General features: G+C 40.9%; 1 protein-coding gene across 3 annotated transcripts in view; it reads left to right on the forward strand.

Moving 5' to 3' along the window:
• The window catches only part of per2 (period circadian clock 2), a 33,086-nt gene extending 18,770 nt beyond the window's left edge, over positions 1 to 14,316 (forward strand). Inside the window, exons 3-24 of one of the 3 annotated variants that reach the window (XM_042428006.1) lie at positions 96 to 188; positions 411 to 565; positions 1,135 to 1,256; positions 1,395 to 1,596; positions 2,516 to 2,567; positions 3,182 to 3,324; positions 3,733 to 3,811; positions 3,924 to 4,030; positions 4,133 to 4,286; positions 4,436 to 4,550; positions 4,878 to 5,027; positions 5,354 to 5,444; positions 5,616 to 5,796; positions 6,000 to 6,115; positions 6,276 to 6,482; positions 7,430 to 7,693; positions 8,248 to 9,155; positions 9,586 to 9,702; positions 10,398 to 10,647; positions 10,878 to 11,004; positions 12,554 to 12,704; positions 13,204 to 14,316. In XM_042428006.1, the coding sequence (XP_042283940.1) occupies positions 96 to 188; positions 411 to 565; positions 1,135 to 1,256; positions 1,395 to 1,596; positions 2,516 to 2,567; positions 3,182 to 3,324; positions 3,733 to 3,811; positions 3,924 to 4,030; positions 4,133 to 4,286; positions 4,436 to 4,550; positions 4,878 to 5,027; positions 5,354 to 5,444; positions 5,616 to 5,796; positions 6,000 to 6,115; positions 6,276 to 6,482; positions 7,430 to 7,693; positions 8,248 to 9,155; positions 9,586 to 9,702; positions 10,398 to 10,647; positions 10,878 to 11,004; positions 12,554 to 12,704; positions 13,204 to 13,401 (3,982 nt within the window). In that variant the 3' untranslated portion in view covers positions 13,402 to 14,316. The remainder of the gene's footprint in view (positions 1 to 95; positions 189 to 410; positions 566 to 1,134; positions 1,257 to 1,394; positions 1,597 to 2,515; positions 2,568 to 3,181; positions 3,325 to 3,732; positions 3,812 to 3,923; positions 4,031 to 4,132; positions 4,287 to 4,435; positions 4,551 to 4,877; positions 5,028 to 5,353; positions 5,445 to 5,615; positions 5,797 to 5,999; positions 6,116 to 6,275; positions 6,483 to 7,429; positions 7,694 to 8,247; positions 9,156 to 9,585; positions 9,703 to 10,397; positions 10,648 to 10,877; positions 11,005 to 12,553; positions 12,705 to 13,203) is intronic. The other 2 variants (XM_042428007.1, XM_042428008.1) reach the window with 2 other exon arrangements.
• Positions 14,317 to 16,352: the final 2,036 nt, after the last annotated feature.

Below are 16,352 nucleotides of genomic sequence, written 5' to 3' on the forward strand. Positions count from 1 at the left end.
ACTCCTCTCTCTTTGTCTCTTCAAGGTAATTTAAGTTACAATTTCTTCTACTTTGTTGCAAAATTTATGATTCTCCTTCTCACTCTCCCTCACAGCTCCAACTCCCACAGTCCATCTCCTCCTAGCAGCTCAAACGCCTTCAGTCTGCTGAGCTCGGAGCAGGACAACCCTTCAACCAGCGGTTGCAGGTTAGTGCACCGACCACCAATGTATCACAGTGTCACACAGTCTGAGTCACATCACAGGACAACAGTCTCATTCTTAGTTTACCACCCAATGCTGCTTATAAAATGAGATGTGAAAGAGTTAAATATTATTTCATTGTATTTAATCTGACTTTAAGGGACTCTTCATACTTGTTGCCATATCTGACTTGCCGCTGCACATATGTGTGATTGTACAAATTGCAGTAGTGAGGAATCTGCCAAAGCCAAGACACAGAAGGAAGTGATTAAAACCCTGAAAGAGCTGAAGCTTCACCTTCCTCCTGAGAAGAGACACAATAACAAATCGTCTACGGTGAACACCCTCAAGTACGCCCTGCGCTGTGTCAAACAGGTGGCAGGTAAAATACATTCACATCCAACCTGTCTGTCTTCTCTGTGCTTCTGTCCTTCCTGTGTTTTGGGGTCTGTTCCTATATACCTGCAGTTTCGAAGTCTGTTTTATTGTATGTTTCCAATGAGTAATATATACACGAATGTAGTAATTATCTGTACCAAAAGAATGTCTTTTCTCTGGCTCTCAGGAAGAGCAGCAGCTGAGATCCAAAAAAAATGAAATAAGGATATAACTGAGCAGGAGGGGAAATTTTTTGTAGGCGTAATGGTCATTATAGGCTACCCTGCCTAAACATTTACAGATGGAAATGGGCGGGAAGGGGTTTAGCACTTAAGTCTACGTATTGGTTGTCGTAGTAAATGACGCATTTGAGTGTAGCAGAGAGACATTATTCATTATTAAAAAATGTCTTCAGCTTGATTAGATCATCTTGTTATTGTGCTCCTCATTCAAGCTAGTAGAGAATATTGCTCATAATTGTGTGAATTGTCACCTTCCAACCAGTGTTTGTTCAATGTTATGTTTTATGTATTAACCAGAATTTGACAAAATCACATTTATTGTTTCTTGCAGCCAATGAGGAGTATTACCAGCTGCTGATGATCAATGACAGTCAACCTTCAGGCCTGGATGTATCGTCTTATACGATAGAGGAGATAGACAGCATTACTTCTGAATACACCCTGAAAAACAATGTAAGTCATTGAATTATGTTTAAAATAACAGAAATATTTAAATTTAAAATAAATAAATTCAAAAATACTTGACTGTATCTGAGTAGTTTTTTGTTTGTCCGATTAGTAATTTTCCCATTACACTTGTCTCTTCGACAGGACATTTTCGCAGTAGCAGTGTCTCTCATCACAGGAAGGATAGTCTACATTTCTGACCAGGCTGCCTCCATCCTCAACTGCAAAAGAGAGGTGTTCAAGAACAGCAAGTTTGTGGAGTTCCTGACGCCGCAGGACGTTAGCGTGTTCTACAGCTTCACAACGCCTTACCGCCTGCCCTCCTGGAGCGTGTGCACAGGAGCAGGTACATATATAACAGCTACATGGCTCTTTTAAGTCACTTTAATAGTAATAACCGAGAGGAGATCCTTCATCATGATTGTGGTTAGTAAAGATGACAGTGATACAGAGAGATGAGGAGGTCTAGTCACATAATTCACATTGTTTTTAAGTATCGTACATGAGCAAATATAATGAGAAAAGCAAAAATGAAAGTGAATGAGATCCCTCGACACATTTTCTTGGCGACGTGTCAGTAAAGCACAGGCTGACATTAAGATCAAGTTGACCTGGCCTTAGTCATTCATCAAACTGTTAATGTTTGCCACTTCAAGCTGGATAGAATAGACTGTGCTTTCTCAGATGCAAAAGCAAAAATAGGAAAGCAAAGAGGGGGCCACTGAATAGGAACACCTTTTAGTCCACCTATTACTTCACAGAAGAATAAAATGTAAAACTGCCTGAGACTGAATGCAGAAATTAAAATGTATTTAATTCCATGGAAAGAATAGATTAACAACATTGTGACAGCAGAGGCAGTTGCTCAAGAATATTGACTTTTTCTGATTTTCTGTGTGTTTCAGCAACTCAAAGAGCTCATTATGTCCTCTCTAGTTTAATTGATAATGGCCACATTGCCTTTTGGGTCAGCAAAAGCTTATGAATTTTATTCAGTTACCTTAAATCTTTTCTACAATAAAAGAGCAGCCGTTTTTTCTGTTGTGCTTTGTCACCACTATGCCTGGAAATATTTTGGTTAGCCTACCAAATAAAGAACTCTCTGTTTAAATTCATTGCATTTAAATACAGAGCTGCGGTCCCAAATGATGTTTTTTGATGGAATTAATCAAAGCTTGAGCGCTTGCAGGAACCGAGACCCCGACTAGCATTCGGCAGGATCACATTGCCTTTGAATTGAAACATATCCTTTTTTCCCGTTTCAGAGTCATCCCCGTCTGACTGCATGCAGGAGAAGTCCTTCTTCTGTCGTATCAGGTGGGTGGGTGTTGGTTCAACCACAGTGTCAGGCCATCTGCTGCTCGTCCCTGTTTGCAATTTTTATTCATCGGTTCATTCCACTCTACATGCTTTTCAATTAGTTTGTGACATCACATGCGTGTAAACTGTAATCAGATGCTTTTTCCAAGGCAGAGTTATACATATAGGCAGACAGACACACACATATCAAACACACACAGAGACCTTACTGTACTTGTTGGAAGTTTCCATTGATTGTATTATTTTTTTCACTCCAAATCCTGACAAGTGTCAAACCTTGAACAATAGTAGGACTTTGTTTAAACATAATTCTCAGTCTGATTTGAGTCGTCACCTGATGTAGAAATAAATTTACTTTGCAAAGATTTCATGACAATTGAAGTCTGAAACATGCAAGAGCAAAAATTAAAGAATGAACAGGAACATTTATATATGGTTGGGAAAAAGGTAAACACTGCCCCCTTGTGTTCAGAATCTTGAAATCCAAAATTCATGAATGCAAGTATGAATGAATAATTGAGAATATTTGTGAATACTTGAATGGAATAGACCTTGGCTTGGCTCTTGGCTTGATTTGGTTTTATTTGACTCTTCTTTTAACTCATTTCCAGCGGTGGAAAGGAGTGTGAGGGCGACCTGCAGTACTATCCTTTCCGCATGACACCCTACCTGATGAAGGTCCAAGACACAGTGCATGCTGAGGACCAGTTCTGCTGCCTCCTCCTGGCTGAGAGGGTTCACTCTGGTTATGATGGTAAGGGCCCATATACAGGTTTGGGAAGCCAGTTTTATGAATCAGACAAAAAGTAATGAAAAGCATTCAGGAATAATGTCGCTCCATATATCAAACTATAGCTACACGTTTAATGTAAGTTCCCAGCCACTGTCACATGTCCTGTATTTATTATAATGCTCCTGTATGTATTATAATGCTCAGCTACTATTAGCATACATTGTAAGCAAAATCATAATACTCAGTTAAGTAATAAAAGTGCAAATAAAATATTGAGATTTTAAAGTAATTATGTAGTGAAATGAGCAGAGAACATCTTTCTCCTGTTTGACTCCTGCTTCTGAAAGATGACTTTTTAAACTAGCCCCAGTTCTATTTGAGATGACATAGACCTCTGTAATTACATTTGTTTTTTTCTTTTCCTTAAAGCACCCAGAATTCCAACAGACAAACGTATCTTCACCACCACACACTCTCCAAGTTGTGTGTTCCAGGATGTAGATGAGCGGTAAGCCTTAGCGCAAATTATTTTATTGTTGAGCAAGGGATTATTAAATTGTAAGAGTACTGATGCTATAACTTGCTAGCTAACAAAGTGATATGTGTTTTGTGTGTATTAGGGCGGTTCCTCTCCTCGGGTACCTCCCCCAGGACCTGATTGGCACCCCAGTCCTCCTCCACTTGCATCCAAATGACCGACCGATCATGCTGGCCATCCACAGAAAGAGTGAGTTCACGGAATGAAACAGATAAAGGAAGAATTTCCTGTGTCTGCACAGAAAATCTGTCCCCACAGTGATCTGATTATATTTTCGGGCTTTCTCTGCAGTCCTCCAGTACGCAGGGCAACCATTTGACCACTCGTCCATCCGGTTCTGCGCACGAAACGGAGAATATATCATTCTCGACACCAGCTGGTCCAGTTTCGTCAATCCTTGGAGCCGCAAAGTCTCCTTTGTTATTGGGAGACACAAAGTGCGAATGTGAGTATTACTACTTTGTAATATGTACATTGATTCAGAGTTTATTATAGATCAATATCCCAGTGCTTGAATACATAGTAATGATGTTTATCATGTATGTTGCAGAAAGTTTATCTTGACCTGCTGATGTGTTTGTTGTTGTTTTTCAGGGGACCTGTGAATGAAGATGTTTTCGTGGCCCCGTCCTCTGCTGTGGCCGAGATGAAGAACATTGACTCTGACATCCAGGAGATTACTGAGCAGATCCACAGGCTCCTGCTGCAGGTGAGAGAGGATAAGGAATTAAAGAAATGATAAGGAATGAATTACAGAAGAAGAGGTAGTTTATTTAAGTTAAACAATAATGAACAGTGATGATAGATAGGTAGATGCAAATGCCAGTATTTACAGGTGAGGGCTTCAAGAAATGTCTGACTTTTAGAGAAATTAACAAGCAAAACTAAGATGACAAGCAGAGACACAACATGGTGGAAATTGGAAGAACAAACTTAAGACCTTAACAAGAAAACTAAGAGCAACACTTAGATGCTATATCTTCTCTGCACTGCAACACTATCTATTCATTTCTTCCCTTTCTTTATCTTCGATTAGCCGATTCATAACAGCGGGTCCAGTGGCTACAATAGTCTGAACAGCAATGACCACATTCTGGGCATGACCTCTTCTAGTGAGAGCCTAAACAATGGCAGCAGGACCAAGATGCAGCGAGAGGAGGAGGAAGTGAGCGGCAAAACCAGACCTGTGAGTAAACCCAAATACTTACAGTCTGTTAAAATGTGTTCCAGCCCAGGCGGTCCTGCTTGCGGCAACAGGAAATATTAGGTGGTTATATATTTTATACACAATAACTTTGGCCTGATTCCTGAAAAGCAGGATCCTTCCATTTCAGCCTTAACGTGAAAAGTATTTATATTTATTAAAATGAATTGAGCCACGTTGAATTTTTTAGAATAAATCATCTTAATAAAACTGCTACCAACTTATTTGAGATCAGATACAACAGAATGTCAATGTGTTTAACAAAATTTATTGTATACTGACTTTTAAGTCTTGTCTCTGTTTCACAGCGAACTTTTCAGGAAATCTGTAAGGGAATACATCTTCAGAAGAGCCAGGAGCAGCAGACAACCAAACCAGACAACAAGAAAGCCAGTAGCAGTAAGTCCAACTGATAAATACCTGCACATCTGTGTGTGTTTGTGTGAAACAGATGTGGTGAGAAAGAAAATGCGTCTTTTTCAGACTTGTTCTGTTGTTGGGAAAATGTCATATTTGTTGTTAAATTGACGCCATCCTTTGCTCGTCCGCTAACTCCCGGCCTCTCCTCAGTAGAGTCTGCACAGAAGAGCCCAGCAGTGGTGCGGCCCAAAGACTCGGCAGCTCCTCTCAACCTGAAGGAGACCGGGGCGACGGTGGAGGAGAGTAGGGCTTCTTCCCAGGACGAGATGGCATTCAATGATCAAACTGTCTACTCCTACCAGCAGATCAGCTGTCTGGACAGTGTTATCAGGTACGAATATAAGGATCCACATGATGTCATTGAATGATAACCACATTCCATGCTGTGGTATCAGCATAATATCAATGTATTCATATTTTGTGTTTGGCATGTTGGAGTAAGTAGCAAGTGGTTTCACCTCTTGTCTGTTATCCCTGCAGATAATTAATTGATAGAAAAAGAAACTCATCAGTGTGTTGTTGTGATTCCCATAGGTACTTGGAGAACTGTAATGTTCCCATCACCATGAAGAGGAAGTGCCAATCTTCCAGTAACACTACATCCTCTAACTCGGATGAGAAAGGATCCGACAGCATGCAGGTGTCTGAAGGTATGTTTCATCACTTCATTTCCTTCTATTAAAGGGTAACTTAATATCATCTTATCATACAAAGCTATGGCCCTCTAAGGCCTTCAAAGTCTTCCCTTTAAACTTCTCTCTCAGACTCAGTTCCACGTCAGTATCTCTTGTTCTCTGTTCTCTTTGGCAGAACCAGCCTTGTTGAAGGATCATTCTGGTCTCTCCGCTTTGGATGATCAAGACAAAAAGTCCAGTGACACAACCACAGCAGTAGTGGGCAATTCACTGCCCCTACCTGTACCTAACAAACCAGAAAGTGTGGTGTCCATAACCAGCCAGTGTAGCTACAGTAGCACAATAGTGCACGTAGGGGACAAGAAACCTCAACCAGAGTCAGGTACAGTGCTGTGAAAAAGTTTTCCTCCAACCTTATTTCCTCTATTGTTGCATATTTGTCACACAAAGGTTTCAGGTCAAAATGTACTATTATACAAAAGGAACCTTAGTAACATACTGTCTCACAGCACAGCACTGTAAATGCAACTGAACACCTTTTGTGTGTACATGCTTTATTCTCTGTGTCTTTTTATGTGTGTGTATACATGTGTGGTGTTTTTCAGTGGATGTTTGGCAACTTGTATCTCAAACACAGAAAAAGTTGACTCTCCCCACAATATAAAATAACTGCAATGGTGGTAATAAGAATTTTTTTTTTGTCTGATCTAAATATCCACAATGTGCGATACGTCGGTGGCAGCTCTGGTTCTCATTTCATCAGTTTGTAGAATTTCTCCATTGCAACAATTATGTGTTAGAGTTGCAATCCGTAACATTCGGCTCGTTCAAACAGTGATGAGGATCATGTTAATAAGCAGTGAAAGTTTTATCAACCGGCCAGGTTAAGATCAGTGCGGAAATACAATATTAATTGCAGTCATGATGAATGAGTTGACATTGTCAAACAAACAGACCCAACATTAATACTTTCCATAGACGCTATAATACTCATTGTAGCCAGCGAGTGAGCACAACTCCAGCACAAATCAAAAAACCCATGATGGAGTGAACATGTGTTTGGGACATATTAAGTAAATACTAATTATGCAGTTTTTAACTCTGCAGTTGTCTTGTTATTTGACCACTGGCTTAGAAAGAGGGTTCCCACTTTTATTGTTTTTTAAAGACAAGTCCATTATACTGTATGCAACAACGCAAGCCACTGTAATGTTTGATCAACATTGCTTTTGTTGTTGTCACTGCAAATGCTTAACAGTTGTACATAAAACTCCACTTTTTATTTCTTTGTTGTATGTTAAAACTGTTTCCCCACTGTCATCCGTACAGAGATCATAGAGGACATCTCAGGTGCAGGAGAGACTGCAGAATCCAGCAAGAACTCTGGAGTTCCTCCTTCTGCTGTTTCACCTCCCAGTCAGGAGAGGGAGTCCTACAAGAAACTGGGGTTGACCAAGCAGGTTTTGGCAGCCCATACACAGAAGGAGGAGCAGGCCTTTCTGTACCGCTTCAAAGAGCTTCGCGGACTCAAAACCCTCAAAGCAAACTGCTCTCAGTACCTGGAGCGCCAGAGAGAACAGATCACCAGCGATGGTACCACTGCCCACCACACTGACACATCATATCAGAATCCTTTTTACGGATAAGTCTGGTTTATTACAATTTAGGTCTTGTTTTCATAGTTTTGGCAATCATTTTTATTGGTAACTGTAACATTGCACTCACTAAGTCTGATGGGGCAGGAGACAGGAGATGTCAGATCATTATGCAGGTTTCAGACAAACCCAAGGTCAGTCAAACTTATTTAGAAGAGAAAGCACAGCAGACAGTTGTATGTCAGTTGTAAACATTTCTGACACTTGTAAACACAGTTTGACTGCTTGTGTTTCTGCCCCATTTAACTTTGTTGTAGCAATGTCGCTTTGTTCTTGGATCTCAACAATTACTTTGTTGGACAGTGTTATCATAACCAATAGAAATGATGCCCAGAAATAAGACAAAAGTTTTTAAATAAACTGGAATTATTCTCATACTCTGTTTATTAACTCATACTCTTACTGGCAAACTCAAACGTTTTCAACAATAATCACTTTTATCAAATTCCCAAATCACTCACCAAATTCTGTTTTATCTTCTTGGCCCCATAGCTGTACCTGCTGCTCGCTCCGCCAAGCCGGGTGGACCGAGTGTGGAACCCACCACACGCCGGGGTGTACGGAATAAGAAGACCAAGTCAAAGCGAGCAAAGCAGATCGAGTCCTCAGACAGCACAGCGTCCCATCACAGACAACAGCAGCTGCGGCCTCCTCTTCGGAACCACGGACTTAACCCGACCTCTTGGTCTCCCTCTGACACCTCACAGTCCACTTTTCCCATGGCCTACCCCGCCATGATGCCAGGCTACCCCCTCCAGGTTTACCCTAGAGCCAATTCCATTGATCCCCACACAGATGTGACTCTACAAGGCTTTGTGAACAACCAGGGCACCCAGGCCCCTCCCTGCCCGCCACCCATCCATCCTGCTCCTTACACCGCCCCCATGGTCACTCCTATTGTGGCTCTAGTGCTGCCCAACTACATGTACCCTCAAATGGCCCCCGGGCCTCCACCACCACAGCCGGTGTACCACGCAGAGACTGGTGGCTTCCCCACCCAAACGCAGCCTTTTTGTCAGGCTGCCTTTCCAGTCCAGGGTGCCTTCACAGCTGCACCTGCTTTCAGTATTCAGACCCAGTTTAACTCCCAGAATCCCTTTGCTCCTCAAGCAGGCTACATGACCCCGTCATTCTACTTCCCTCCATCCTCGGAAACTCCAAAGGCCACCATGGAGGGCCAGTCTCGCTCCTCTACACCACAGTCTGGAGGAGGTGAAGGCCAGGCGTCCCCTCCGCTGTTCCAGTCTCGCTGCAGCTCGCCTCTGAACCTGCTGGAGCTGGAGCTGTCTGTGGACAGGCAGGACATTACTGTGCTCTCCTCTGGAGGACCAGGGAACAGTACAGCTGAAAGGGAGAAAGGAGCAAGTGGCAACCAGGCCAAAGAGAGGGAGCTGAAACAGGTAACCAAGGAAACAAACCCCGTCTTCTTTGCTGTCTTCTTTCCTTTTCTTTCTCTTTCCTTTTCCACCCCAAGTCTCCCAATGCCTGTGACTGATAGCCGTATTCTTCACTCTGTAACCTTCTTACGGTAAATTGTCAGGATTTTATGTCAATGCCTCGCTGAACTTAATCATTGTGGGGTGTTTGAACTCCTGTAGGTAGGCTGTGGCATGTTCCCCCGAGACATTCATTCATATGTCGCTCAGCCTTTTGGGATTTAATGCCATCGTCACAGTTATTCCTCCAGATTATTCACATTATTAAAAGTGCAGCAGTTTCTTACTATTGTAATGCTATGCCATGTGTAAAGTCAAGTCAGTCTAGACTCCTCACAATGAAATGTGGCCCAGGGTGTTAACACATGATGTTATTATCCCTTACACCCTTTAGCCATCTCTCAGTCTCCTTTGTACACCTGGACCCTTGTATTACGAGGGCACGCCCTGTGTCTGTGAGCGTTTGTCTTGGGATAAAGTGTGCTCTAGGCTGAGGGCTTGCAGCAAAGAGGTAGGCGAATCATCTGAAAACCTCCACACTTCTCCAATCCCATTACTCCCGCAATTCCATATGTCAATTACAACTGTAACAGTTTTTCTTTTTTCCTTTTCATGACTTACAATTGATTGATCTTACACTGTTCTTGTCTACCCAGTAAAACATTTTGCCAGGACTGACATTGATTTTATGAACGCATGAGACTGAGAAACTTTAAAAAGACATAATCTGACCAGGAAAACAAATGATGGATTGAGTTACTGAAAAATGTTATTGTACACCTCAAAACATACATACTCATGCATGTAAGACCTCTAAGCCTTGAACAATACCACTAATATTAGCAGTAGAACTGAGTTGTAGCATCAAAAGAAAAACGTGGGAACATGTTATCGTTTTATCTTAGTTGTATTCTACTGATAAGTGCAGCAAACGTCTATCTTCTGTTACACATGAATGCAGTGAATGTTGTTTCCCAAACTGTTAAATTTACTACACAAGATTCAATTTATATATGTAAAGATTTCCCTCCTTGAAAGGGATCAGTGTACGCAGGATAAAAACTCTCTGGTAACTTTGCTCAGCCTCACTGTGTAGGCAACATGGCCAATGATACTGCACTGGCCTCTATTACAAAGATGCAGCAGTAGTACAGTATGTTGATGTCAGGCTTCTCTTTAATGGTATCACTGATGTCTCTCTTGCAGACGAGCTCTCGTGGTGACGCTAACAGCGATGCAAACTCCTTGTCCAGCGACATGTTGGACATCATCCTGCATGAGGACTCCTGTTCAGGCACCGGCTCAGCCACCTCGGGGTCCATGGGCTCTCGGTCTAATGGCTGTGGAATGTCAGCCAGCGGGACATCTAACAGCGGGACATCAAAGAGCAGGACGTCCGCCAGCGGAACCTCAGCTAGTGGGACCTCAGCTAGTGGGACCTCCGGTAGTGGAACAGGTCTGGACTAAACTTTCAACATTTTATGGATAGTATGAGATAAAGTGAACTTCATACATTCTCAAGAATAAATGAGCAATAAAAACTGAATAAAAGTTCACAAATCTACCAGTTCAAACACAGATAACATTTTCTGAAGTATGTAGTTCAATCAGTGTTATATGGTTCAGCACTTGTTGTAAAGCCTGCATTTATATTGATTAATGCTGAGGTTTTGCATTATCTTACAGGAAGCAACAACAGTAGTCAATACTTTGGCAGCGTGGACTCGTCCCAGAACAGCCAGAAGGTCAAAAGTCACTCAAGCGGCAGTGACGGGAACCCCATGGAGATGGAGCAGAGCGACCACTTCATCAAGTATGTACCATAGGACCCGATGTGACTGCTCATTGCCAACACAGATGACAAGGTCATGATGACCTATCAGGAGCACAAAGGCGTAGCCAGTGAGGAGTAGGATAGTCGCCCTGTGGACACTATCGTTCGATCAGATTAATATTTTATCAGCCTTCCGATTGTTATGGAAGTGTAAGGGTAAGCCTGCGTCCAGGCAGACTGTCCTCTGTTACTCATGAATAGACAGGTTGTCACTTCATCTGTGATACAGCAGCTCATTTGTGGACATTTAGAAATAACTTTACTTAGTGGGGGACTATAAAAAAGATTTTTTACAGGTAAACTTACCTCGCATTTCCTCAATTTTTTTAGAGTGTGCTGCCTCTTGACAGACAACTGAAATTTCTTGGCAGCCAGCACGACACACAGAGGTCCAACTACACCAAAAAGTTCCACACTGAAACCTTTAAACAGCTTCATAATTTTCTGGGCAAAATCATCCATAAGTTATTAAAATCTAGAGCCCTGACCATGTCGTAGGACAAAAGAGCTTTACAATATACAACCCAAAATATAAGTTGAAGACAAATAGTGAAGGAGAGCGCCGTGCATCCAGTGTGTACTTCTGCAGTTTATAGGATTAAAAAAAAAAAAGCGACTAGTTAGGATGCAGTTCTTAAGCGTAACATGGGCCAGTTGATTCCTAATTCAAGGACAGGAGTTCTCCTTCAAACAGGAGTCTAACATTCAATTGCTGTTTTTAGCAACTGTGCTGCTGGAGGCTGATGTATTGACCAGAACAGTTCAATTTTCATGCTTGCAAATGTGTTGTTGATACATGTTATTCTGCATTCTGTGCTGGAAGGGATGTGCCCCTCTTGGGATTTATTGCACAACAACTGATCCTCAACTCAACTCATCCTCTACAGTACTGTTGTCAGTTTTCTGCCCCCTGGCTGTGCACACGTATCTCAAAGTGGCGTCTTTAGGCTGCAGAAATGTAATGATAGTGCTTATTTTTGTTCAGACTCGTAGTTCTTACTGTTTTGCAATTGCTCTTTTCAGGCAGAACCACTAAAATTAGTGATGAGCCCCATTTATTCAAAACATCTTAACTACTAATTCATAAAACTACTTTTTACTGCCTGTCCTGTGTGAACAACCAAAAAGGGTCTGTGGCTCCACAGCTTGTTTTTGTTTTGTTAAACTTGTTTTGTATTGTCTCACTTGTGCATGAGAGACAGCACTCAAGATTTTCTATTGTGGTCAACTTCTCTAAATCGAAACAAGAGTCAGTTTGCATTTAAGCTTGACGTAGCAGTGACAATTAACCAATTCAACCACTAGATGGCAGATAGACACTAACAGTTAGTAGATGAGAGGAGACAAACACTGAATGGGACAATCAATAGATGACTGTAGATTTTTGCTGGCATTGTAGAAAGTTTTTTTTTAAAAGTACCGTAAGACATTGCAAACGCTAGAAAATAACGACAAAAATCAACCAGATGTGACTGTTGGCTAGTTGCATTAGTATATTGAGTTTGTCTATGTTTGCTTGCGTCTGCAGTGACATCCAGAGAGTGCTCAGACAGGACAGAGAGAAGCTGCGGCTGATGCAGAAGGGCCAGCCACGCTTCACAGAGGAACAGAAGAAGGAGTTGATTGAAGTCCACCCCTGGATTAAGAAGGGAGGTCTGCCCAAGGCGATAGACGTCAAGGTAGGAAGGAAAATCAATGAGTTTATCGAACAATCACATGGTGTAGATTTGAAATGGATTATGTGCAGCAGGAAAGATACTGATGTTCAATTTGAATGTCACCTGCTTTTCTTTGAGATACTGAAAATGTGATTTTTAGTTGTTTTAAAGCTCAATTAAATGTTTAGGAAAGAGGCCTCCCATGTTTTTATGATTGACGTTTTTCCTTTATGATAGATTTGTCACATTATTAGTTGATATCAAACTGTAAAGATATTTAAAGATGTTGTCTTTCATGGAAAAAGTCATACTAAGAAATAATAGATTTTTGTTTATATGTGGGTTGAGTCAAGTCTGTTATGTGAAGTATATTTAGGGGATTTTTTTGTCTTGGTCATGAGATATTTCTTAAAAGAACATCAAAAGTTGTGAAAGTTGTACACCCAACCTATGCGTCTTTGTTTCCTTTACACGCTTATCTCTCCTCCTCTCACTTTAATGCCTGATTTGTGGTTTCCAGGTGTGCTCTTGCTGTGACAGTACATCAGAGGCAGCGGAGGCGGCGGCGGCAGTGGCTGTGGCAGCAGAGGACCAGCCGGACCTGGACATCGGTGACACAGACACAGGGGAGATCAGCTGCCAGAGGAGGTCCGGAGAGGAGCCCTCAGACGGTGTTGTCATCTCCTGCCAGGGCCCTTCTCCCGGCTCCAGCTCTTAGACACAACCAAGACTTTCAGAGTGACGTTTACTGCCCATCAGACTCTTGGTCTGAGCGACCACGACAATGAAGAGGGACCTAATTTACACAGAGCATCGTACTGGCTCTTGGCTCTTCTTACAAAAATAATAACTGTCTCTGTCTTGCTGTTTTCATGAGTTTTACATGTTTACAAAAACTGTGGCTCAAACAGTCAAGACTTTTGTTGAATGTGAATATATGTAGTGGACATTAAATTACACTTTATTTTAATATATTACTTTAAAGCTGCACTGTGCAGCATTTTATTTTATTTTATTTTATTTTTTTGTGGTGCTTACTGGTGAGTGCCGACTTTCTGTGTTCATTCATTATTGTTTTTGTAGCACTTATCAATGTGCAGCACTTAGAGGAAGTGTGGTATGCACTGATTAGGAGATGCAGAGCCCAGCGAGGCAAATACAGTTTGTGCTGATACAACAGGCAGTTGGGTCGAGGTCAAACAAGCATTAACCAACTGGAGCAGTAACACGCCAGGAAGTGGCTCAGTGGTGTTCTAACTGTTGCGGTTTCTGATTGAATTCAGTATTTTGTGACGCGATTTCCTCAGCAACAACAACACTGTGCTACGTCAACATGCAGTGTTAACAGTTTTTTAAAGTTTCAGAAACTCCAGTCGTGCGTACCCATCAAGCTCTAAATGAACGCACAAGTGCACTTTGTGGGCTGCACTGGAAGAAAAGGAGAAATGAGAATGAGGTTCCTGCACTGTACATTCGCTCCATTTGCCCTAATTTATTTCTGGCTGTTGCAAAATGTTCTTTACATTATGAACATGAGGGAAAAAAAAGGAGACGTTGAGAACTTGGAAAAAAAAGGCTGGACAAGGGCTAAAGCTTTTCACTACCTCCATCCACACCAGCAGTGGAAGAAATACTCAGATCTTTTACTTGAATAGAAGCAGTAATACCACAATGTAAAAATACTCTGTTACAAGTAAAACTGCATTCTTAAGTAAAAGTATATCAGTATTATCAGCATATACTCACAGTATGAAAATGAAAGTACTCATTATGCATAAATGCACCTTTCACAGTTTTTTTTTATTATGATATATGTTATTTATTGGATTATTATTGATCCATCAGCAGCTTTTTGTAGCTTCCAAGCTATTTTTTTCTTATATTAAATCATTTGAGCAGTTTAACCTGTAATAATGAATCATATTTTATAAGCTGATCATATGTTGTTTGACTATCAACTAAAGCTGTCAGATAAATGTGGAGTAAATCTAAAGTAGCATAAAATGTCAAGTACAAGTATGATAAAATTATACTTCAGTACGTAAATGTTCCAAGTTAGTTTCCACTACTGATGCTACAATGGAGGCAGTGAAAACATTTGAGTCTGCACTGAGAAGAGACAATCAGGTGCTACACATACTGTAAGCTACATTTACTCACCAGCCGGTCATCTCATATAATATCTGTAAATTTATGTAATTTAAAATTTAAATCCCTCCCTCGACCATTTTTTTCATCAGTTTCTTGCATTTTTTTCAGTATCAGCTGTGAAACTTCTACTGAAGTGTTCTTCAGATGCCTTTCACTTAAAAGAAACACTTTATTTAACACATTTCAGTGCTTGTGTGAATGTTTGTAACAGTCACTGACTCTGAGCATATATTTTTTCATACAATGTAAGAGTGTCTCTGTATATACTGAACTGTTCGTGTGTTTTTAAGTTATGACAGAAAATCCAGCTTAAAAGACAAGCAGGACCAAGATTACTATTTACTGTAAATAAATACTATTTGGAAAATGTGAGTTGTTTAATCAGGATTAGGATCAGTTCCTCTGCCATGATACGTTGTTGTTTATGGTGGGTGATAAATATAAAGTGCGGAGAATGTTGATGTTTTAAAAGTGTGTCACATGACACTTGAAATTGTCTGATGTTGCCCCTCATAAATATGGAAAAAGAGCATCCTGTGGAAGCGACTGAAGCTCATTACCGTTCAGAACAAACGTGTGGTCACTTCAGAAGTTACATTTTAGGGTTATTGCACGGGTATAAAGCAGCTCAGACAGATGTCAAGTGACTGTGTGGAGACTTTTCCTTCACTTTGAAGCTCTAAGCTCTCGGCGACTTGAACATTTCCTGAATTTTGTCATTTGTCTTTCTGTTATCTGAACAGACACTGACAACAATGCACCTTTTTTATTATTATTATTATTATTTTCTTTCTTATTTTTAATGGAGATCAATCTGTTTATGTTTAATAAAAATGTTGCCTAATTTACACTGAAGTTGTCGTATTTTCTGCTTTGCGTCACACAGGGCTTGTTTACACTGTGGCAAGATGCGCATATTAGGTTAAATTGGACAAATACTCGCAACTGACCAATTAATGAACAATTAATGAGTGTGTGTAAACGACTTACTGTACTTAATACCTGTTTGCAGCAGATGCACGTTTGACAAATGGCAAGGATTGATAGAGTGATTTAGGCATGACATTGACAGAAATCGCCTTTTAAAGGGTTCAATTGGAAGAAATACGTATTAAAATCGATATATATTTTTGCTAAAGTGAATTAGTTGAACTACAGATGAGAGAAAAACTAGTAAAATGTTCTGTTTTCTCTTTTTAGAGTCTGTAGGGTGAATTAAAATCAACCAGGATATAATAGCAGCTAATATAAATTGAATTTTATATGATAAAAATATTCCTAATGTTAAAAAAACAAGTTATGTATACTTCTCCATCCCGGAGTCATGACATTCACATTCACCTTAATGCAAATGTCTGTCTGTCCCTCAATCCAGACAGATCCTGCAGAGCACGGCTCAGGAGGCCTGATCAAAGCGACCCCCTTCCTCCTCCTCCTCCTCCTCCTCCTCCTCACTGTTCACACCTTCGTACTTCTTTCCAAGTTGAGGATGAGGTGCGAAATTTTACAAACTGCCCT

This window comes from Thunnus maccoyii, chromosome 12 (assembly GCF_910596095.1).
Source record: "Thunnus maccoyii chromosome 12, fThuMac1.1, whole genome shotgun sequence".
Lineage (NCBI taxonomy): Eukaryota > Metazoa > Chordata > Actinopteri > Scombriformes > Scombridae > Thunnus > Thunnus maccoyii.